Source organism: Leptopilina boulardi, unplaced genomic scaffold (assembly GCF_019393585.1).
Source record: "Leptopilina boulardi isolate dan_hultmark-lab unplaced genomic scaffold, ZJU_Lbou_2.1 LbouV2_384, whole genome shotgun sequence".
NCBI lineage: Eukaryota > Metazoa > Arthropoda > Insecta > Hymenoptera > Figitidae > Leptopilina > Leptopilina boulardi.
This window is the reverse complement of record NW_026137956.1, coordinates 2,643,148-2,668,883: the sequence shown is the minus strand read 5'-3', so window position 1 is coordinate 2,668,883 and position 25,736 is coordinate 2,643,148. Positions and strand designations below refer to the sequence as shown.

Genomic DNA, 25,736 nt, shown 5'->3' with positions numbered 1-25,736 from the left:
TCCATTCTGAGGTGGAAAACTAGTAGAAAAGCCACTTGAGAATCGGTGAAACGACCAACTTTAATAGCTGACAAAGATTCTTTATTGTAAACTAGAAAAAATAATATTTATTTTCTTTCCTGACTAGAATTATGAAAAAGACAATTTTTTCCTCCCTTTCTGAGGTTGAAAACTAGTTGAAAACTAGTAGAAAAGCCACTTGAGAATCGGTGAAACGACCAACTTTAATAGCTGAGAAAGATTCTCTTTTGTAAACTAGAAAAAAAAATTCCTGTTTTCTTTTCTATCTAGAATTATGTAAAAGACAATTTTTTCCTCCCTTTCTGAGGTGGAAAACTACTAGAAAAGCACTTGAGAATCGGTGACACGACCAAGTTTAATAGCTGACAAAGATTCTCTTTTGTAAACTAGAAAAAAAATTCCTATTTTCATTCCTGACTAGAATTATGTAAAAGACAATTTTTTTCTCCCTTTCTGAGGTTGAAAACTAGTAGAAAAGCCACTTGAGAATCGGTGAAATGACCAACTTTAATAGCTGACAAAGATTCTTTATTGTAAACTAGAAAAAATAATATTTATTTTCTTTCCTGACTAGAATTATGAAAAAGACAATTTTTTCTTCCCTTTCTGAGGTTGAAAACTAGTAGAAAAGCCACTTGAGAATCGGAGAAACGACCAACTTTAATAGCTGACAAAGATTCTTTATTGTAAACTGGAAAAAAAATACTACTTTTCTTTCCTGACTAGAAAAGAAAATATGTTAAGAACAATTTTTTCCTCCCTTTCTGAGGTTGAAAACTAGTAGAAAAGCCACTTGAGAATCGGTGAAACGACCAACTTTAATAGCTGACAAAGATTCCTTATTGTAAACTAGAAAAAAAAATTCCTAATTTCTTTCCTGACTAGAATTATGTAAAAGATAATTTTTTCCTCCCTTTCTAAGGTTAAAAACTAGTAGAAAAGCCACTTGAGAATCGGTGAAACGACCAACTTTAATAGCTGACAAAAATTCTCTATTGTAAACTAGAAAAAAAAATTCCTATTTTCATTCCTGACTAGAATTATGTAAAAGAAAATTTTTTCCGCCCTTTCTAAGGTTAAAAACTTGTAGAAAAGCCACTTGAGAATCGGTGAAACGACCAACTTTAATAGCTGACAAAGATTCTCTATTGTAAGCTAGAAAAAAAATTCCTATTTTCATTCCTGACTAGAATTATGTAAAAGACAATTTTTTCCTCCCTTTCTGAGGTGGAAAACTAGTAGAAAAGCCACTTGAGAATCGGAGAAACGACCAACTTTAATAGCTGACAAAGATTCTTTATTGTAAGCTAGAAAAAAAATTCCTATTTTCTTTCCTGACTAGAATTATGAAAAAGACCATTTTTTCTTCCCTTTCTGAGGTGTAAAACTAGTAGAAAAGCCACTTCAGAATCGGTGAAATGACCAACTTTAATAGCTGTCAACGAATCTTTATTGTAAACTGGAGAAAAAATTCTAATTTTCTTTCCTGACTAGAATTATGTAAAAGAAAATTTTATCCTCCCTTTCTGAGGTGGAAAACTAGTAGAAAAGCCACTTGAGAATCGGTGAAACGACCAACTTAAATAGCTGACAAAGATTCCTTATTGTAAACTAGAAAAAAAAATTCCTAATTTCTTTCCTGACTAGAATTATGTAAAAGATAATTTTTTCCTTTCTTTCTGAGGTGGAAAACTAGTAGAAAAGCCACTTGAGAATCGGTGAAACGACCAACATTAATAGCTGACAAAGATTCTCTATTGTAAACTAGAGAAAACAATACTTATTTTCTTTCCTGACTAGAATTATGTAAAACAAAATTTTTTCCTTCCATTCTGAGGTGGAAAACTAGTAGAAAAGCCACTTGAGAATCGGTGAAACGACCAACTTTAATAGCTGACAAAGATTCTTTATTGTAAACTGGAAAAAAAATACTACTTTTCTTTCCTGACTAGAAAAGAAAATATGTTAAGAACAATTTTTTCCTCCCTTTCTGAGGTTGAAAACTAGTTGAAAACTAGTAGAAAAGCCACTTGAGAATCGGTGAAACGACCAACTTTAATAGCTGACAAAGATTCCTTATTGTAAACTAGAAAAAAAAATTCCTAATTTCTTTCCTGACTAGAATTATGTAAAAGAAAATTTTTTCCTCCCTTTCTGAGGTGGGAAACTAGTAGAAAAGCCACTTGAGAATCGGTGACACGACCAAGTTTAATAGCTGACCAAGATTCTCTATTTTAAGCTAGAAAAAAAATTCCTATTTTCTTTCCTGACTAGAATTATGTAAAATACAATTTTTTCCTCCCATTCTGAGGTGGAAAACTAGTAGAAAAGCCACTTGAGAATCAGTGACACGACCAAGTTTAATAGCTGACAAAGATTCTCTATTGTAAGCTAGAAAAAAAATTCCTATTTTCATTCCTGACTAGAATTATGTAAAATACAATTTTTTCCTTCCATTTTGAGGTGGAAAACTAGTAGAAAAGCCACATGAGAATCGGTGAAACGACCAACTTTAATAGCTGAGAAAGATTCATTATTGTAAACTAGAAAAAACAATACTTATTTTCATTCCTGACTAGAATTATGTAAAAGACAATTTTTTCCTCCCTTTCTGAGGTTGAAAACTAGTAGAAAAGCCACTTGAGAATCGGTGACACGACCAAGTTTAATAGCTGACAAAGATTCTCTATTGTAAGCTAGAAAAAAAATTCCTATTTTCATTCCTGACTAGAATTATGTAAAAGATAATTTTTTCCTTTCTTTCTGAGGTGGAAAACTAGTAGAAAAGCCACTTGAGAATCGGTGAAACGACCAACATTAATAGCTGACAAAGATTCTCTATTGTAAACTAGAAAAAAAATTCCTATTTTCATTCCTGACTAGAATTATGTAAAAGACATTTTTTTTCTCCCTTTCTGAGGTTGAAAACTAGTAGAAAAGCCACTTGAGAATCGGTGAAACGACCAACTTTAATAGCTGAGAAAGATTCTCTTTTGTAAACTAGAAAAAAAAATTCCTATTTTCTTTTCTATCTAGAATTATGTAAAAGACAATTTTTTCCTCCCTTTCTGAGGTGGAAAACTACTAGAAAAGCACTTGAGAATCGGTGACACGACCAAGATTAATAGCTGACAAAGATTCTCTATTGTAAACTGGAGAAAAAATTCCCATTTTCTTTCCTGACTAGAATTATGTAAAAGACAATTTTTTTCTCCCTTTCTGAGGTGGAAAACTAGTAGAAAAGCCACTTGAGAATCGGTGAAATGACCAACTTTAATAGCTGACAACGAATCTTTATTGTAAACTGGAGAAAAAATTCTAATTTTCTTTCCTGACTAGAATTATGTAAAAGAAAATTTTATCCTCCCTTTCTGAGGTGGAAAACTAGTAGAAAAGCCACTTGAGAATCGGTGAAACGACCAACTTTAATAGCTGACAACGAATCTTTATTGTAAACTGGAGAAAAAATTCCCATTTTCTTTCCTGACTAGAATTATGTAAAAGATAATTTTTTCCTTCCTTTCTGAGGTGGAAAACTAGTAGAAAAGCCACTTGAGAATCGGTGAAACGACCAACTTTAATAGCTGACAAAGATTCTGTATTGTAAACTAGAGAAAACAATACTTATTTTCTTTCCTGACTAGAATTATGTAAAAGATAATTTTTTCCTTCCTTTCTGAGGTGGAAAACTAATAGAAAAGCCACTTGAGAATCGGTGAAACGACCAACTTTAATAGCTGACAAAGATTCTCTATTGTAAACTAGAAAAAAAAATTCCTATTTTCTTTCCTGACTAGAACTATGTAAAAGATAATTTTTTCCTTCCTTTCTGAGGTTAAAAACTAGTAGAAAAGCCACTTGAGAATCGGTGAAACGACCAACTTTAATAGCTGACAAAGATTCTCTATTGTAAACTAGAGAAAACAATACTTATTTTCTTTCCTGACTAGAATTATGTAAAAGAAAATTTTTTCCTCCCTTTCTGAGGTGGAAAACTAGTAGAAAAGCCACTTGAGAATCGGTGAAACGACCAACTTTAATAGCTGACAAAGATTCTTTATTGTAAACTGGAAAAAAAATTCTACTTTTCTTTCCTGACTAGAAAAGACAATATGTTAAGAACAATTTTTTCCTCCCTTTCTGAGGTTGAAAACTAGTTGAAAACTAGTAGAAAAGCCACTTGAGAATCGGTGAAACGACCAAGTTTAATAGCTGACAAAGATTCTCTATTTTAAGCTAAAAAAAACAATTCCTATTTTCTTTTCTAACTAGAATTATGTAAAAGACAATTTTTTCCTCCCTTTCTGAGGTGGAAAACTAGTAGAAAAGCCACTTGAGAATCGGTGACACGACCAAGTTTAATAGCTGACAAAGATTCTCTATTTTAAGCTAAAAAAAAAATTCCTATTTTCTTTCCTGACTAGAATTATGTAAAAGACAATTTTTTCCTCCCTTTCTGAGGTGGAAAACTAGTAGAAAAGTCACTTGAGAATCGGTGAAACGACCAACTTTAATATCTGACAAAGATTCTCTATTGTAAACTAGAAAAAAAATTCCTATTTTCATTCCTGACTAGAATTATGAAAAAGACAATTTTTTCTTCCCTTTATGAGGTTGAAAACTAGTAGAAAAGCCACTTGAGAATCGGTGAAACGACCAACTTTAATAGCTGACAAAGATTCTTTATTGTAAACTGGAAAAAAAATTCTACTTTTCTTTCCTGACTAGAAAAGACAATATGTTAAGAACAATTTTTTCCTCCTTTTCTGAGGTTGAAAACTAGTTGAAAACTAGTAGAAAAGCCACTTGAGAATCGGTGAAACGACCAACTTTAATAGCTGACAAAGATTCTCTATTGTAAACTAGAAAAAAAAATTCCTATTTTCTTTCCTGACTAGAACTATGTAAAAGATAATTTTTTCCTTCCTTTCTGAGGTTAAAAACTAGTAGAAAAGCCACTTGAGAATCGGTGACACGACCAAGTTTAATAGCTGACAAAGATTCTCTATTTTAAGCTAGAAAAAAAATTCCTATTTTCTTTCCTGACTAGAATTATGTAAAATACAATTTTTGCCACCCATTCTGAGGTGGAAAACTAGTAGAAAAGCCACTTGAGAATCAGTGACACGACCAAGTTTAATAGCTGACAAAGATTCTCTATTTTAAGCTAAAAAAAAAATTCCTATTTTCTTTCCTGACTAGAATTATGTAAAAGACAATTTTTTCCTCCCTTTCTGAGGTGGAAAACTAGTAGAAAAGCCACTTGAGAATCGGTGACACGACCAAGTTTAATAGCTGACAAAGATTCTCTATTTTAAGCTAAAAAAAAAATTCCTATTTTCTTTCCTGACTAGAATTATGTAAAAGACAATTTTTTCCTCCCTTTCTGAGGTGGAAAACTAGTAGAAAAGTCACTTGAGAATCGGTGAAACGACCAACTTTAATATCTGACAAAGATTCTTTATTGTAAACTAGAAAAAACAATACTTATTTTCTTTCCTGACTAGAATTATGTAAAAGACAATTTTTTCCTCCCTTTCTGAGGTTGAAAACTAGTAGAAAAGCCACTTGAGAATCAGTGAAACGACCAACTTTAATATCTGACAACGAATATTTATTGTAAACGGGAGAAAAAATTCTAATTTTCTTTCCTGACTAGAAAAGACAATATGTTAAGAACAATTTTTTCCTCCCTTTCTGAGGTTGAAAACTAGTTGAAAACTAGTAGAAATGCCACTTGAGAATCGGTGAAACGACCAACTTTAATAGCTGACAAAGATTCTCTATTGTAAACTAGAGAAAACAATACTTATTTTCTTTCCTGACTAGAATTATGTAAAAGACAAATTTTTTCTCTCTTTCTAGGGTTGGAAAACTAGTAGAAAAACCACCAGTGAACTTATTATGCGTCCAAATGTAATTTTGGGAAAATTTCTTAAATGAAAAATTAGAAAAAAATTCCTGATTTTTCCTTGACTAAATTTAACTAATGTTCTATTTTTTTCTACCTTTGAGATGTATTGATAACTCTGTGATAGTTTTGGCTTCATGAAAAAAAACTAAATAATATAACTCAGAATTTAAAAATTGAATACTTAAGATTTGTGGATAAAAAAAATGGGTTTTTAATTTTAGTGATTCGTTTTTTAACGTACCTCGCCTGAATTGAGAATATTATTGATGTCTTCTAAAAAGCTCTCCTCCTTAATTTGCGAATCAGTGAAGAGAAAAGTTGAATGAAGTTCGGAATTTGTTGTTTTTTTATAAATCAATTTAATATCCTCGTGCCATTCGTGCATTCCATAATGTTTACTAATTTCGACTTGAAAAACATCATAGTCGCAAATGTGTGACGCTAATCTTGTTAATGATTGCCTTCCAGAACCACCGACACCAACTAGAAGAGCATGACTTCTCGGTTGCTTTATGATGCGTGAAATTCTTGACAAATGTTCAATGGCAAATCTGCAAAATCGATATACGAATTTTTGATATAATTAAAAAACTAATATGTAATAATATAAAAAGAATTAATCAAACTGAACTTAAAATAATCACTATTTTAATAGTTTAAAATTTGTATTCTTTATTCTTATTTTTATTTAAATATAATAAGTCAATTATTAAAATTTTTAATTTTAATAAATAAGATGAATAAAATAAAACAATTTATAAAAATTTTAATTAATTACTTTAAATTTTATTACTCCTTTACTTTAATAATTATTAAATAATTTATTTTATAATTTGATTTGAATTTTTCATTATTTTAATAAATTCAGTGTTAGATGAAAATTAATTTATTTGTGTTTTAATTTTTTCAAGTTTACCTGAAGAGTACCAAGTTCATTGGCTTCTTTGTCATCGAGTTGTACTCGGTCAGATATGTTTCAACAATTCCACGTAAGGCTTCCAAATCAACAACTTCTTGATATAATCGAACATCTGCTTTTGGATCAGTAAAGTCGCAGAAAACCAGTCTTCTTAATTCATCGTCACTTACCTGATGAAAATACACAAAATATAATCCGAATTTTTATGCCAAATATGAACAAAAATTATTTTAATAAAAACATTTTTAAATAAAAACAAAATATAATTGAAAAATAAATTAAAAATTAAATGCGATAAATATTCAAAATATAATTGGAAAATATTTAAAAATTGAAAATATTTTTAAAATTTACGTTTTCTAAATTGCAACTTGATGTTAAGTATTTTTTTTAAAAAAAAGGTATAATTTTCTAATTACCGATTTTTTATTGTCTTGTAAGAGATCTTCGAACATAATATTCATATCCGTCTCCATTTGTTCTTTAACGGTAGTGTGCAATTGTTTTATGAGCCAATTTAAATCTGATTGATCTACAAGACGATCGCCAAAAACGCGAAGAACCTCATGAACCCAAAGTCTCTTCATATTCACCAATGAAGGCATTGTTTCAGGAACTGACAGTAAAACGCCCTATATATATAAACAAAAATTCAAGGTTCTATTTACAAAGCACTATGTGCAACTCGAGTATACTATTCTTTCACCTGAATTACTCTTGAAAAATCACGAAGATTAAAAATATAGTGAGATTTTGCAGGAGTTGGCAATAGATTTTTTAAACTCTGTTTATAAATATCCAAAGTCGCAAGTACAATTTGATCGATGCACGGATCAAATTCTTTACTAAATCCTCTAAAAAACAAATGATTAAAATTTTGTTGGAAAAAAATTATTTTTTTTCTAATAATATTAACGTCCTCCTTTGTTTATATTATCAAAAACGATCAACAAGGACATAACAAATAAAAACTTAATAAATCAACATCTTAACTTTTTTTTCTATTTATTATTGAACTTTTTCTTTGTCTATTTTCATTTTTATAAAAATTAATATCATTTAAAATACATTTTCAGTAAATTAAATGTTTGAAAGTCAAATATTCATTTAGCTGAATTTTTTTGAGAATTTTAATTTGTTTTTAAATACATGGGAGTAACGATTTGCTGCTTTATGTATAAGAAAGTATTAAATACGTAAAAATTTCTAAAAACAGTCTTTTTGATTAGAAGTAGAAAAAATGTAATCTTACCTTGTATCCAAGTGCCAGAGAACAATTTTACTAAAAATAGTAATCATAACATCATCTTCAAATTCAGAAATTGTCAGTACAAAAAAGTGTCTTTTAAATCTCGGTGTCACGTCTTTTCCCCCGCCAACTGGTGGACCCATGGCGCACATTAATTGAATTTCTATTAAATTCAAAGGTGTAATTTCCTTTCGATCGTACCTGTTTTAAAAAAGGAAACAAATATTCCAAATTTTGTTTAAATTAAAAAACATTTATATATTATTTTATTATTATTATTATTATTACTTTAATTTAATTTAGCAAATTGTACATACACGTGAAAAGTTATCGCCCTCTAAAAACAGCACTAAACGAGAAAATAATAAACATTGATTTTAAAATACTTTTTTCTCGAAACAAGGACACTTTTTCCAAAATCGTCGAAAATACAATTGCGACTATGTGCTCCCTGCATGGGAATAAAAGATTTTAAATAAAATACCTGTTATTCTTTAAAATTAAAAACAAAATTATCTTAAAAAATTGTTCACTTTTTTTCATTTTAAAAAAATTTTTGAAGAACATTTGTAAATCAATTTTTAGTATTTTATTCACAATACAAATCAATGGTCTAAAAGTTGATTTGTTACAAAATATTAAATATTCAAAAAAAAGAGAGATAACAACAATAGAGTCGACTGGAAGTCTAGTCATAATAAACCATTTATGACACCCTATTGTATTAGTTGTCCTTCAATACCTGAATATTGAAATTAAATAATAATATTACTTGAAATATTTGTTTATGTTTCGTTACGTTCTGTCGCCGTCAGATGGCAGAAGCATGCAAGGAAAAAAGTTCCGAGAAAAAAGTATTTTAAAATCAATGTTTATCATTTTCACGTTCAGTGCCGTTTTTACAGGGTGATAATAAAAGGTCTTTTCTTGCCAAAGAATTTCAGAGACCGTTCGACAACCTTAAGTACAAAAAAAATTTGAAACAAAATAGATCAAAAAAGTTTAAAAAATAATTTTTTTACAGTTTGCATTAATATTAAAAATGTAGGGTGTACTTCCGAAGTAGTGGTACCTCCGATTTTAATAAAACTTGGTATACTAACGTATTTTTTTGCGCTGATTACGAAAATGATAGTGAAAATTGGCGCAAATTTGATTATCATGGTAAAAACCATAAAAAACACCATAAAATCATGGTTTTTTGCTATTATCTCGTAAAAAACGCAAAATTTCGAAAAAAGTTTTAGACAAAAGTTGTAGATCTCAAAAAAATACACATTTTATGTTGTATGCATTTTTTACCAAAAGTCATTATTTTTCGAGCAAAATCCAAAAAACGATCAAAAACGCCGCAAAATGATGGTAATATAGTAACTAGAGAGGAATTTCTTAAAAAACGCAAAATTTCGAAAAAAATTTTAGACAAAAGTTGTAGATTTCAAAAAAATACACATTTTATGTTTTATGCATTTTTTACCAGAAGTCATTATTCTTCGAGAAAAATCCAATATATGATCAAAAACACCATGATAATGAAAACATATACAACAGTCATGGTTAGACATATTATTTGACTCGTATATAGTATCATATTCACCATTTCTCAGGATCCAACGAATTCCGCATAATACTTTCAACTATATCCACCCCCTCTCGCCAAGGTTTTTTTAAAAAGAAAAGCGAGCAGTATCTTACGCGGCCGAAGGCCGTGTTTACTATTTTGCGTTTACCACTGCTGTAGACTCCACCCCACAATTTCTGCTAAATACTTTCGGCCATATCCACCCCCTTTCGCCAAGGTTTCTTAAAAAGAGAAGCGAGCAGTACCTTACGCGGCCGAAGGCCGTGTTTACTATTTTGCGTTCACCGCTGCTGTAGACTCCACCCCACAATTTCCGCAAAATATTTTCGGCTATATCCACATCCAACAGACGTGCGTGTTTGGAAATATGGATCGAAAATTCAATATTTTTGCCTTAAGTTCCATTTTCCAAAAAAGAGAATCGACGCTGCAATGGTTACGTGACGTTGAACTGATCCCAAGAGAACGTTTTTGTTCAAAGCATAAAAAGAATATGACTTTGAATGAATCATTGTTTACTTGTGGTCAATTCGTTTGTTAAAAGAAAGGCAAACATCGTCACCGTCATACTGTCGCAGAAAATACGTGGTTTGAAGAATGCCACATCTCTGCGGCTTCTTGTATGTTAGTGACATATTGCTTCTTAATGAGTTTTGACTTTCAACAAACTATTCTAGAGAGTAGTATTGTTGAAGGTCAAACTGTTTCGTCTGAAACCATTGCAGATCGATTCTCTTTTTGTCGTGAGGTCTGTATGATTGCTCTAGATGAGCACTTCGTAGAAGAGGGTCCAATTGGAGGTCCAGGAGAAATCGACGAATGTAAAATCGGTCGTCGAAAGTATGAGAGAGGTCGAGTAGTGGAGGGTGCATGGATCCTTGGAATGATCCACAGAGGACACTCTTCCAACTATCGGTTGGAAATCTGTCCCGACAACAAACGAGACAAAGATACTTTAATAAGTTTGATTAAAAAACATGTTGTTGTCGGAACAGAGATCCACACTGATTGTTGGAAGGGCTACATTGATTTAGAACAGTGTAGCTATGTTCACAAAACTGTAAATCATTCCGAGGAATTCGTAAACTCCACTACTGGTGCCCATACACAAAATATTGAATCCTCTTGGAGATGGATGCGACGATCTCTCAGCAAAGGAGGTGTTCGCAAGAATAATCTTGCAGATCTCCTTTGTGAGTTTTTGTGGCGGCGAAGAGTTCGAAAATTAAATGCTGATGCATTTTCACAATTAATTTCGGACATCAAGCTTTGTTACCCTGGCCACAGAAACTAAAAAACATGGCACTTTTCTCAATCGGCCTTTTTCAAGGCCCCAAAACGTTGTACTTTGCAACATTATATCAATCGGCCTTTTTCAAGGCCACCAAACCGTTGTACTTTGCAACATAATATCAATCGGCCTTTTTCAAGGCCACCAAACCATTGTACTGAATATTCGTTGTACTTTAATGAGATCTGTAAGTTTTATACAAACTTTTTAAAAAATTTAGCATATTTTAAAAGATAAACACAAAAAACCATGATTTTATGCTGTTTTTGATCATATTTTTGATTTTTCTCGAAGAATAATGATTTCTGGTAAAAAATGCATAAAACATAAAACGTGTATTTTTTGAGATCTACAACTTTTGTCTAAAATTTTTTTCGAAATTTTGCGTTTTTACGAGATAATCGCAAAAATTCATGATTTTATGGTGCTTTTTATGGTTTTTACCATAATAATCAAATTTGTTCCAATTTTCACTACCATTTTCGTAATCAGCGCGCCAAAATACGTTAGTATACTTACAACTACCAAATTCCTCTCTAGTTACTATATTACCATCATTTTGCGGCGTTTTTGATCGTTTTTTTGATTTTTCTCGAAAAATAATGACTTTTGGTAAAAAATGCATACAACATAAAATGTGTTTTTTTGAGATCTACAACTTTTGTCTAAAACTTTTTTCGAAATTTTGCGTTTTTTACGAGATAATAGCAAAAAACCATGATTTTATGGTGTTTTTTATGGTTTTGCTTCCTCGTGGAGGAAGCTATGTAGTCCTTTCGTTTATAAACTTTTTAAAAATGGTGAAAACAAATTTTCCTCTATATAGAAACATGTTATATGAGATCCTGATCAATTGTCCGGATGTATGTGTGTGTGTGTGTGTATGTGTGTGTGGATCGTTTTTGTGAACACGATATCTTTAACAGGTTTTAATGGATTTGAATAAAATTTGGTAGGCTTATTTAACACATTAATCTCTCAAAAATGACGAGAGGATTTTTAAAAATACCCCAAAAAAAAAATTTTATCGTCTTTATTCCAAAATTTTTTTTTTAATTGAAAAAATTTTTAAATCGAAAAATTTAAGGTAATATATAATATAATCGTCTTCTTTATGTCAAGATGAGTCGATTGATATATATAAAGTATAGATTTGATTGAAATTTAAAGAATTAAAGAAAGTTAGAAAAATCAAAAATTCTCATTTTAGCTAAAAAATGATGTGTTTATTTAAATTCATGTTTATATATGAAATAATTTTATTCCCTGCATTAAAACGAATTGGTTGGTATATATAAAGTATAGATTTGATTTAAAATTTGAGAATTAATAAAAATTGAAAAATCGAAAATTCATATTTTAGCTAAAAAATTTTGTGTTTTTTTTAAATACAAGTTGATGAATAAAATAATTGTATTCCTTGCATTAAAACGAATCGATTCGTATATATAAAGTTTATGTTACACTCAAAATTAATTAAAATTTTCTTTATTTTTCAAAAAATTTAATTAATTTAAAACATTTTTAATTCGAAAGTTTTTAAATCAATCAATTGAATTGGACAAATTCATTGCTTCCTTCACGAGGAAGCGAATTTTTTGCTTCACACAATGAGGAAGCATAATGTTTATGAAATAAACATAAAGGACCCCCTCCTTGTTTACCATGATAATCAAATTTGCGCCAATTTTCACTATCATTTTCGTAATCAGCGCACCAAAATACGTTAGTATACCAAGTTTTATTAAAATCGGAGGTACCCCTACTTCGGAAGTATATCCAAAATTTATAAAACAAAAATTAAAAAATCAATTCTCACAGATCGGTTCAGAATTTAGTTATGAGTTAGATTTGAACCAAATTTTGTCATTTTTTACCTGCAACCAATTTATTAATGCTAGTTTAATCAATGTTAATTTTAATCAATTAGTTGTAATTTAATTTTATTTTAGTAAACAACGGATAATTTAATTAAAAAAAATAATAATGTACCTCATAATTTCTTTTCTATTAAGAATGTTCAATTTTTTGTAGTTATTTCGAATAAAAAAATATATTTGAATGAATAAAAATTTGATAAAAGAACAATTCTATTAAATGAAAATTATATTTTTCGAAAATTTTGCTCGATATGAATTCTGTTAAATTGAAATTGTATTATTTGAAAATTCTTTGTATTATATAATCTGCTTTATGAAAGTTCAGTTAAATAAAAATTCTGTTAAATTAGAATTTAGTTGAATAAAAATTCTTTTATATAAAAATTAGTATCATTATAAAATCCACTTTATAAAATTATGAAAAATAAAAAGTCGATAACTTTTTATTATCGAAATTCTTACTAATATTTCTTAGATTAAGTCTTCATTTTATATTTTTCTGTAGTTAATTAATTTATGTTCTACATGGACTGTAGGCATTTGTGATATAAAATAAATAAATTTGACATAACAAAAATTCCGTCATTAAAGGTGACGGAATTTTCCACATTAGTGGAAAATATTCCCTTATATATTAAATAAAAAAAAATGATTAAATACCATAACCAATGATCCAACCACTGTCGAAGAAGTTCAATTGGCGGTTGTGCACCATAAATTTCTTTCATTGGCATTGACACATCATCGACAAAAATAACCCATCGTTTACCAATTGGTGGACCATAAACTCCTTTTCTTCTTCTATCGAGTTTTGTCATTATAATATCCTGCGTTTGATTGGCTGTTGTTTGTGCCGAAAAATTAATAATCAATGGCTTATAAATTTTAGCGTCATTTTTCTTTAATAAAAAATCAATAATGTAGACAGATTTTCCAGTGCCTGTCGAACCAACAAATAAAACTGGCTTTTGATGTTGAACCAATAATTGAAAAAGTGCCGTGTATCTTATTGTCTCGATAGTGGGTACAATTATTTGATTCACAGGAATATCCCTCGGTATTGGCGGTGTATTTATTAATTCATCGCTCCACAATTTCCATTTTCCTTTGCCCTGCAAAAAAATCATTATATTACGCAGAGATTTTATTAAAAAAAAGGTTGCAAAGTTTTGTCAATAGATTAGTAGGAAAAAAAAAGAATTTATACGAATTTAACAAATATAATTTTTAGAAATTGATAAAGACTTTAAGAAATATATATTATTTTTAAATATACATACTTCTCGGATGAATTTGTAGTCAAAGACAAGACCATCTTTTGGCATAACAAAAATATAGGGTTTATGAGGTGGAGGAACGGATTCAAGCAATTGAAATTGTCGCATTAGAGAATCTGGAAATTGTTTCTCTAAAAGTCCTCGAAACAAAATACTAAATGTTTCTCTGTACTGAGCTTTTAAAGTTCCACCCATTGCCCAAATACAAGCGAAAAAGAAAGATCCCTGTTTTTTAAATTATTTTTTCAAATTAATAATAATCGTCTATTGTTTCTCAATAAAAACTAAAATCAATTTTATCAAAAGCAAAAAAAAAGAAATTCCCAAAAAATAGATTAAGAAAAATTACTTCAACTTGAGCTCGCAGATCCAATTCACTAATGGATTTTGCAAATTTTTCATCTTCATAGTCATCAAAGAAACAGTCCATTAAATGTGTTATTGATCGAAGTAAATTTGAATCTGGCATTGGACACATTTCCTAAAAAGGAAAATTTAATATTTCCCCTTTGAATTTCGATTAGATAGAGATATTAAGAAAATTATTATTTTACCTCAACTCCACCACGTCGAAGTAAAAAAAACAATGGTTTACAAAATCTAATAAACAAAGATTCGTATAAAAAGTTTTTTAAAAAAGTGCTGAAAATTTTCGGCGTTGTTTCAATCCATGATTTTAATAGCGGTTCCCATCCTAAAGCCGATGGTTCCATATAAATCATACCTTTAAAAAGAAAACTTTTTAAATATATTTTTTTAATATCATTATTTTTATTATCATTATTATTATTTCATTATTATTTAATTTTCGATTCAATTAATTATTAAATAAGATTGACTTTAATTTAATAACTTTTCTTTTATTTATAAAACATAAAATGTTAGAAAACACGTTTACCACAACGTGATACAGTTGCTGGAGACGCGACTTCCAAGTCCATTGTTTCAAAAATTAAATTTGTGGTCGTTGCCAATTGAATGATTTCTCCACTCATTAGGCATAATTTTTTATTATCATCCAAAACAGTATTCATATTCTCAATCCAAACGGCATCAATTGGTCCATCGAATATTAACCATTTTCTATTTTCATTTGTTGAAATTGCAAAACTACGATAACTAACGGCAAGAACACCATCGCTCCATTCATGAGAAACTGGATCAAATTGTCCATATAATTGTCCCATTGTTATGGATTTTGGATTAATTATCGTCATCTCAACTTTATGTTCGTTCATTAAATTCTATTTAAGAGAAAAGTTTAATTGTACATAATTTCCTTTAACTTTTAGTAAAATATGAAAATTTTTTTACTTTCATTTTTTTAACATTTAAACTTAACTTTAAATTTTCAATTATTTTACGTGAGGTATTTTATGTGAGATTTTTATTCCATTTTTTTGAATGGGTTATTTTTCTCGGAATTTTTATGAAAAATAAGAGAATAAGTATTTTTTCTTATTTCTTTTTTGATAAAAATGATGAAAGTTACGATTCTTTCAAAAAATTTTTTTAATGATATTATATATTCTTCTTCTAAAATTTTTTTTACACATAAAGGAACATGTGTAGAAGAAAATTACCAAAAAAATATTTAATTTTAATATATGTATATACTTACACGTTCCTCACATAAAGCCAAAGCATCAGCTAATATTTTATAAGCCGTTGTTTTTCCACCGAATGGTAATCCAACAATCATAAATCCATGGCGTACAATCATCATTTCATAAATCTGTTGAATTTTTTCCAGAAATATTGGAGTACATTGAATATTTGCTGTGGTGCAAGCCTCTTGAATGCATGCATTTAAATCCGTATAATCAGGATCTGGAAGCTGTACATTTGGAAAAAGATCTGACGCGATACCCTGTTGAAAAAAAATTGAAAACAATTTTAAAAAAATATTGCTATGACAAATTTAAAATTCAAAAAAAATAGGAATAATTTGAATAAACAGATAGAAAAAATTTTTCTAAAAAAATTATTTTTTAAAAATGTTTGTTTCAGATAAAAACAAAACTTAAAAATGTCTTTTAAAAATTAATTTTACTTTTTTAATTCTTAATAATAATTAATTGAAAGAATAATAATAATAATTTATAATAATCAATACTTTTTTTATATCAATCTTTTTAACCAAATTTTTTTTATTTTAAAAAATAATTCTTTGATTTTTACGTGAAAAAGTGGAATATCGGGACTCAAGAATTTTGGAAGATTGACGTCTTTGATGCTTCGTAACATTAAAATATCTTCATTTTCATTTGGATATTTCAGTTTAAGATTGCCGGCAGCTATAAGGACTGATTTTACAGCTCTCATCCCATAATCATAGTGATTTTGGGTTGATAATTGCTCGGAGCAAAGTTGATATGCCATGACAATTTTTACAGATAATGGTCGTGCATTATGAAAACCATACGAATAAAGAGTATTTTCTGCTATTAATCCATAATCGGGCACCTTTCAAACGAAATTTTTCAATATTATTTTTCTTTTCAAAATTATATTTTCAATAAAATTAGTTGAAAATTTTGTTTTCAATTTAAACAATTTCTATTCTCTCAACTATTTTTTAAAAGAAATTATTTTATAAAACTAATTGAAAAAAATTGCCTTTTAAAAAAAAAAGTTTAAATTGTTATTTTCAAATAAAATATTTTCATATGAATAGAATATTTTAATTAATAAATTTAATTATTATAAAATAGTTAAGAATTAATATTAAAAAAAATAATTTTCTGAATAGAATAAAAAGAGAAAAGAATTTTTTTTTGTTTACCATCATCGCTACAGAACGAAATAGAGCTTTCAAATTGTCAGGAAGTTCTGTTCTGCCAGCATAACCAGGATTCATTGTTATAAAAACAGCACACGTTGGATCTAAACCAATTTCAGTTCCTTCGAAAATAAGAGTCGATTTACCAGAATTAATTGCTCGTTGAATTGTCAAAATTTGTTGTGCAACTACTGACAATACTTCCAGGTCAATTCTGTTGAATTCATCAAAACATGACCAGGCTCCGGATGATGCAAGACCCTATAAAAATTTATAACGTATACAAATTTCACAGCAATATAATAAAAAAAGAAACTATTATTAAATTACTTGAAAAATTAAACATAAGCAATAAAAATTATAGAATATACTTTTAAAACAATCGTTTTAATTTGATTATAAAATATAGATTTTAATTTTTCAAAAAATATCGCCAAAATTAGTGTTTCAAGTGGTTTTTTTTTTTTATTTATTTTGATCCTTTTAAATTTTATACTTTGAAAAATTTTCCTAAGGCAATGTAATCCAATCCATCGGAACAATTGAAAACGACGCATTGTTTGGCAACGGCTTTAGCTAAATCTTTTGTTGTTTCCGTTTTTCCAGTTCCCGCGGGTCCTTCTGGAGCGCCACCAAGATGTAAGCTCAAAGCTCCAAATAGTGTTCGATAACATCTATCAGTTAGGGGTGTTATCACAAGTCGAGAACTATTTCCAAGATATTCGTAGCCGTATTTCAATGATGAATTAATCATCATTGTCAGCATGTTTTCGTCCTGGAATTAAAGATAATTATATACATATATGGTAAATTGTGAAAAAAAAAATTATACAGAAAATGATGAAAAATATATATTTTTTTTACGATCCAATAGTAGCGTAGTTGACAGAGCCATTTGAAATCTGTGCTGACTTTCACATTTTGCTCAAAAAGACCGACTAAAACATCTCTGGAATGCACGTCTATTGTTACTAAAGCCTCTGTAAAATAAAATTACTTTTAAAAGAATGATTTTTTAAATAAATTTATTTATTAACAACTTATACGGGTTACAATTAATTTATTAATTAAATATATTTTTCACATCTAATATTGTAGATTTTAAGGTTCAAAATTAATCTGCTAATCTATTGGCGAATATTCAATTGAGATTTTATCCAAAGTTATTTATTTACATTTTGAAAATATAGAAAATTTTCTAAACACGAATTTTTAAAATCAGAATTGCCACAAAAATGTAATTTATTTTTCCCCTGATTTTCAGAAAAATTTTTGTCTTTTTCCCTGACACTGAGAAAATAATTTTTTGTTTACGTAATGGAAATTTTTTTTATTAAATTTCTCTGTTTTTAAAAAAAATTCGGAATTTTTTAAAAATAATTTTAGTTTTTTGATATTTTTTCAGTGTTTTTAATAAAAAACCCTAATTTTTCACGAAGTTGAAGTACGCAACGTTTATGATAAATGATTTTTGAAAGAAATAATTTTTTAAAATGAAAAATTCTATAATTTTTTGCCTAAAAAATATTTCCTGTAGTTTTCATTAGTCAAGAAATTATAAAAAAATATTTTTTAGGCACAAAAATTACTGAATTATTTATTTTTAAAAATTATTTCTTTCAAAAATCATTTATCATAAACGTTGCGTACTTCAGCTTTGTGATTTTTCCCTGACCTGAGAGAACTCTGAAAATATTTTTTTAAGAATCTTTACATTACGTTAAAACTACAATAATTAGTTAAAAGAATATTTAAAAAACGTTTCATTTGATTTATTTCAGTGATTTTACTATTATTATAAAGTTATTAATTTTAGAAATAGTAAAACATTTTTAAACAAATTTTTCTTTTTGGATAATTTTATAGTTTAAAATTTTTTTAAGTGAAAATATTTTCTAAAAAAAAAGTTCTAATAATTTAAACTTTTTGCTAGTAGTTACTAAATTATTGACTTCTTAGAAATCAACAATTTTGAAAAGCAAGAACTGTTGGACAATTTTAGTTCTTAATTTAAAAATATTTTAATCAAAAATTTATTAAAATAAATAATTTAGTAATAAAACTTTAAAAAATGTGAGGTAAATATAAAAAGAAATTTGATTTAAATAATAAAATCTTATTTATAAATCGAAAAAATCAGATTTTTTTTATTATTTTTTTTAAATGATAATTTTTATCATACCTGAAAAAAATAATAAATAAAATAATTATTCAGCATCTTTTTTGACAACTTTTACAAATTTATTTTGCTATTAAAAGAAATATAATTAATTGCAAAATTGAAAGCAATTCAGTACATTATTACATTAAAAATAATTACAATAGTACCTATATGTATATTATTATTATTATTATTATTATTATTATTATTATTATTATTATTATTATTATTATTATTATTCTTTTATATTATTCGGAAAATAATAATTAATATTTTGTTTTTAATAATAATAATAATTTGAACAGAAAGATATTTTTTCTTCTAATTCGTTGACCAATAAACGTCGTAAACTTACGAAGCTGAAGTACACAACGTTTATGATAAACGATTTTTAAAGAAATAATTTTTTAAAATGAAAAATTCTATAATTTTTTGTCTAAAAAATATTTTCTATAATTTGTTGATTATTGAAAACTACAAGAAATATTTTTTAGGCAAAAAATTATAGAATTTTTAATTTTAAAAAATTATTTCTTTAAAAATCCTTTATTATAAACGTTTGTGTACTTCAGCTTCGTGTAAACTTCACTGACGTGATTTATTAAAAAATTTAAATAAATTAAAAATATGATAATTAAAAATTTTTCAAATAATAATAAATTAAAAAATTAAATTAAAAACGATCATTGCAATTTTTAAAATAATGTTCAATTAAAAGAATTAAAAGTAATTAGATACAAAATTTTTGAAATAATGATTAATTAAAAAATAAGAATTTAATGAAATAAAAAATAAATACTTTATTACTTAATTATAAAGAAATTTTGTAGGTTAATTTAAGAGAATATTTAATAGTATAATAAATTTTATAATACCTAAAGTAGTTCGATTCTGTTTAGAGAGCTTTCCACGAACAAGAAGAACGATTTGATTAAGCTGCTGGTTACACACATCTATATAATCCTTTAATCCCTGTGGAGCATTGGAAAATGCATTCGTAACGTCTGCGGTCCAGTAAAGTTGAGAAATACAAAGGATTGTTTGTCCTGGCCATTCGAGAACCCATTTGTTACGCTCTTTCTTCAGGTAACTTTCTTTTGCCCGAATCACCTATATATTTATATATATATATATATATATATATACATTATACGACCATCGGAAGAGTGATAAAATGTTTTTTATTATTATTTTATGCACTTTTTAACTTTTTTTCATTTTTTATAATCATTAATTTTCTCTATTCACAAATTTTTGTTTTTATTTACAATGACCTTTAATTTTGGATATTATCGTTACAATACTTCTCATCTTTCTTCACTAGGTATATATTATTATAATCACAAATTAATTATAGTTTAATGAGTTTGATAATTAGTCAGTTGAGGTTAGAATCACGATTCGATTACATGAAAGAAGTTAATCGATAATCGACGAATCGACAACTTTCGATAATTGAAACCAGATGGCGTCCACTTACAGCTCATTCTAGGCAATGTAACGCGATCGCGATTTTAGTGGCTTCGTTTTTTACTTTTTTTCACTTTTTATTAAAGTTTTATTTAATAAAATTTCATAATTTTAGATTAAATTATAAATCTGGAGTTGTCGCTATTAAACTTTGAATTATTTTTGCTATAGTAAAGTCACATTCGCTAAAAGTTGATTCTTTACGATGTTTTGGAAAAAGATATTATTTTACTATAGTGTGCACGCGATTATATTTTTAACGTGTTTTACAACAAAGTACATATGAGACAAGGGAGCTTATTGTCCTTTCGGTTTTTGATTGTATAAGTCCGCGTGAAGTTATTAAAAGTGAGGTTATGTTTCGAAGAATTTTCTTTCATCCGCGAGCAAATCAATAAAATTGTCTTTTTATCATCGTGCTAATAATAGTAAAAATATGCGTTAATATTAATAATTTCCGAAAGTAGTATTCGTGTTTCTTAAAATTGTTTTTTTTTTAAATTACGCGTATTAGAGATAATTGTCGTGAAACAGTGCAGTGTCTTCTACGGAAAATCCGTTTGTTGTTCGATCATTGTAAGAAAAAGGTAATATAAACTTTGGGATTCAAATATGTAAAAATAATTCTATGTGACAAAATTCTATTAATTAAAAATTGTGCTTTTTTTGCATTAATCGTTTTATGTAGTATTAATTCTTTTGAAAATTAATCACTTTGTAAATGTACAATTACTGGGTAAATTTTTCTTTTCAAATATGATTTTTTTTCTCACGTACTTGAGTAATTTAATTTTTTTTTTTTTGATAATTGGACATTTACGACATTTAAAGTTAATTTGCTTATAATTAGCATTTTTAGAAAATTTCATTTAGACTTTGTAAAAATCAGTTAGATTTTTAATTAACTTTACTTTTTTTCTAACTGGGGCAAAATTACACTTTGTGAAAAAAGGACACAGTGATATTTTTTTTTCGCATATACTTGGTATGTAAATTTTTTTTCTACTGTCCAGAGCAGCTTTGTGTACAGGTGGACGCAGTTCATACATGGTACGTTGATAATATCAATAAACTTTTTAAACAAATAAACAAATTCGCCCTCTTCGAAAATTATATAATTTGGCTCTCTAAATATTTATTAATCAATATTTATCAATTAATATTTATTAATTAATAAATAATAAATTAAAATTTATTATTATAAATATATTTTACCGTAAATATTTGTATTTTTTTTATCTAAAAAATTGTTTGCAACGTTTCTCGATAAACAATTTTATGAAAAAAAATTTGTTTAAAGAAAAAAATTAATTATTATTTTTTAAATAATTTTTTTTTTTCAATCTTTGATCAAAAACGTTGTCTGAACTTCACCGACGTGTAATTTATAATATTCTATTTTACTGTAAATTATTAAAACGATAAGTTCTCGGAACGTTGGATTTTTTATCATTGAATTAAAAAAAAAAAAGTTAAAACATCGCATCGTACTATGGAAAAAATGTACGATAATTAAAAATTTCATATATTAAAATATAAATGAAATATTATATTTCACCTGGGCTCGGACACTTTTCTTCATAACAGTTTCTAATTCGACCAACCATTTTTCCACTTGGCCTCGAGCTGCAACAGTATCGATTATATCCTCGAGAGTTACGTGCTCATCTTCAGAAGATTTCATCATCGTCACTTCCATCTGTTCCGTGAAACTTAATTTAGCAATTCCTTCAAAGCACTTCTTTAGATGAGGTTGAACCCTAAATTTAGGGGTATGTTTATAACATCAAAAAATAGTTCCACGAATTTTTAAAAAATTATTATTATTATTATTATTATTATTATTATTATTATTATTATATTATTATTATTATTAACGAGAGGCACCACCTTTATTTTGATCCCTTTAAATTTTAATGATCACAATAAGTTGTATTTTTTTTCTTGCATCATTTGCGTGTCTTAAAAAAAATAAAGGGTGGTCAAAAAAAGAAAATTTTAATTTTTGACCATTTTGCTTCCTCGTGGAGGAAGCTATGTAGTCCTTTCGTTTATAAACTTTTTAAAAATGGTGAAAACAAATTTTCCTCTATATATAAACATGTTATATGAGATCCTGATCAATTGTCCGGATGTATGTATGTGTGTGTGTATGTGTGTGTGTGTGTGTATGTGTGTGTGTGTGTATGTGTGTGTGGATCGTTTTTGTGAACACGATATCTTTAACAGGTTTTAATGGATTTGGATAAAATTTGGTAGGCTTATTTAACACATTAATCTCTCAAAAATGACGAGAGGATTTTTAAAAATACCCCAAAAAAAAATTTTATCGTCTTTCTTCCAAAATTTTTTTTTTAATTGAAAAAATTTTTAAATCGAAAAATTTAAGGTAATATATAATATAATCGTCTTCTTTATGTCAAGATGAATCGATTGATATATATAAAGTATAGATTTGATTGAAATTTAAAGAATTAAGTAAAGAAAGTTAAAAAATCAAAAATTCTCATTTTAGCTAAAAAATGATGTGTTTATTTAAATTCATGTTTATATATGAAATAATTTTATTCCCTGCATTGAAACGAATTGGTTGGTATATATAAAGTATAGATTTGATTTAAAATTTGAGAATTAATAAAAATTGAAAAATCGAAAATTCATATTTTAGCTAAAAAATTTTGTGTTTTTTTTAAAATTCAAGTTGATGAATAAAATAATTGTATTCCTTGCATTAAAACGAATCGATTCGTATATATAAAGTTTATGTTACACTCAAAATTAATTAAAATTTTCTTTATTTTTCAAAAAATTTAATTAATTTAAAACATTTTTAACTCGAAATTTTTTAAATCAATCAATTGAATTGGACAAATTCATTGCTTCCTTCACGAGGAAGCGAATTTTTTGCTTCACACAATGAGGAAGCATAATGTTTATGAAATAAACATAAAGGACCCCCTCCTTGTTTAAAATTTATAGTTGTAATAAAATTAATTTTTTTTTTTAAAATTGAATTACTTTTACAATTTTTGTATTTTGTATTGTCAATTTTTTCCCACGCTTTTCTTTGAATGATTCTTTTGAATCTCTCGTATGGATTTTGAAAAATTTTTAATTTTCAAAAACTGAAATGAAAAAAATGTGTTGAAATTTCATTAGTCTTCTCTCTTAAATAGTGAACTTTTTTTTTTTTTTTTACTATTTTCCATTGATAATTTTTTCAGATGCTTTGTTAATTATTCTCCACAATAAATTTGTAAATTAAAAATTTTTTTATTCTTTTAAAAAAATAGAATTTCTAAAATCGCAAAAAATTATTATTTCTTCTTTTTTTTGATCATTTGTATGTTTTTAGACTCCATAAATGATGTAAAAGAAAAAAAAACCACTTTTTGCGATCATTAAAATTTTAAGGAGTCAAAATAAAGGTGGTGCCTTCCGTTAATATAAGATATATAAAAAAAAAGTTATTTGATTTGAATAAACGGTTACTTTTGACTATTAGCAAATAAATATTTCCTTGAACCAAATAATTTTTATTTGAATTAAATAAACTGCATTTGAACCAATAAATTCTGTATTTGAAACAAATACCATGTAGTTGAATCAAATATTAATTATTTGACTCAAGTTAATGTTTATTTGATAATAGTCAAGTAAGAGATTTTTTGAATCAAATTAATTTTTTTTTCAGTGTACATGTAAGAAGTATAATTAATTAATAAGGGAAATTTTCTGTTGTATTACTCTTACCTCATTGGATCTTTTGTTTCTGATAAAATTTCTAATAATTCATCATTCGAAAGAAAGAAAAATCTTGGGAAAAATAATCTCTTCTTCTCGAGATAATCATTTAAACCTTTTTGAATTAAATCCAATAGATTTGTTGATTTCTTCAACCGATCGAGCATTTTATCGATTTCAACAACTGACATTACTTTTGGATCTGCCACCACTGATGACATTATATCTCTCCAAATCTATAAACATTTTAAAAAAATATCTATATAACTGAAATTAGAGTGCATAAATATCATTTTATGGAATTTCATTTGTCATAATTATTTTTGAGCCGAATTTTTAGTTGTTCGAATTTTCATTAAACCGATTTTCTATATTACAGAATTTTTATATAACCGAAAATTTACTTCACAGAATTTTTATTTGTTCGAATTTTCATTTAACATAATAGGCATTTTAAAGAATTTTTATTGGGCAGAATTTCCTGGCATAGAATTTTCTTTCAGATGAATTTACATTTGTTTGAATTATTATTTGATATAATATCCATATAACCGATTTTTCACTCTACAGAAGTTTTAATTAACCGAAAAATCATTTTAAAAAATTTCTAATTGATAGAATTTTCATTTGTCTGAAATTGCAAATGGCCGAACAAACAATCCGCAGAAAGATTTCGGAGCGATTTTTAAAATCAACCAATCACAATTTTATGCATAATTTTTGTTTGATTGATTTTAAAAATCGCGACGAAATCTTTCCATCGATTGTTTATTCGGCACTTTGCAATTTCGGAGAAAATTCTGTTAAATGATTTTTCCGTTACGTAAAAATTCTGTAGTATGAAAAATCGGTTATATGGAAATTATATCAATTAATAATTCGAACAAATGAAAATTCATCTGAAAGAAAATTCTATGCAATGAAATTCTACTCAATAAAAATTCTTTAAAATGCCTATTATGTTATATAAAAATTCGAGCAAATAAAAATTCTGACAAATAAAAATTCTGTGAAATGAATTTTCGTTTATATAAAAATTCTGTAATATAGAAAATCAGCTTGATTAAAATTCTGCAAAATACTAATTCGAACAAATAAAAATTTGGCTCAAAAATAATTTTGACAAATGAAATTCCATAAAATGAAAATTATTACTAATGATTTTTAGAACATATAATCTGCGTCCCTTATAATCCGACTGTTTATTTAAAAGAATCGCAATTTAACTCAATTTTAATGCAGTAAAATTCTTATTCCATATTATTATTCACCTTTTTTCACCTATTCATGTTTATTCATGTTTATTCATGTTTATTCATCTTTAACAATGATTTTTTTGTCACCTATTTTTGAAAAAAATTGAGCCGCCGGAAAGTAAAAGGGCGCATAAAGTTTGTACGGACGTTTGAGTTGGCTGGCTGTACAAATTTTATGCGCCCTTTTACT

At 27.2% G+C, this 25,736-nt stretch overlaps 1 protein-coding gene across 1 annotated transcript in view; it reads right to left on the bottom strand.

Moving 5' to 3' along the window:
• Positions 1-6,176: 6,176 nt before the first annotated feature.
• The window catches only part of LOC127288347 (dynein axonemal heavy chain 7-like), a gene marked incomplete at its 3' end in the record, with an annotated part of 32,243 nt that continues 12,683 nt past the window's right edge, over positions 6,177-25,736 (bottom strand). Inside the window, exons 14-31 of the mRNA XM_051315739.1 lie at positions 24,300-24,526; positions 22,105-22,306; positions 19,952-20,186; positions 17,780-17,895; positions 17,412-17,690; positions 16,919-17,176; positions 16,315-16,599; positions 15,755-16,003; positions 15,032-15,377; positions 14,688-14,857; positions 14,483-14,614; positions 14,137-14,358; positions 13,517-13,968; positions 8,107-8,304; positions 7,561-7,708; positions 7,274-7,486; positions 6,852-7,024; positions 6,177-6,486 (exon numbers count right to left, since the gene is read on the bottom strand). Of these exons, the coding sequence (XP_051171696.1) occupies positions 6,177-6,486; positions 6,852-7,024; positions 7,274-7,486; positions 7,561-7,708; positions 8,107-8,304; positions 13,517-13,968; positions 14,137-14,358; positions 14,483-14,614; positions 14,688-14,857; positions 15,032-15,377; positions 15,755-16,003; positions 16,315-16,599; positions 16,919-17,176; positions 17,412-17,690; positions 17,780-17,895; positions 19,952-20,186; positions 22,105-22,306; positions 24,300-24,526 (4,215 nt within the window). The remainder of the gene's footprint in view (positions 6,487-6,851; positions 7,025-7,273; positions 7,487-7,560; positions 7,709-8,106; positions 8,305-13,516; positions 13,969-14,136; positions 14,359-14,482; positions 14,615-14,687; positions 14,858-15,031; positions 15,378-15,754; positions 16,004-16,314; positions 16,600-16,918; positions 17,177-17,411; positions 17,691-17,779; positions 17,896-19,951; positions 20,187-22,104; positions 22,307-24,299; positions 24,527-25,736) is intronic.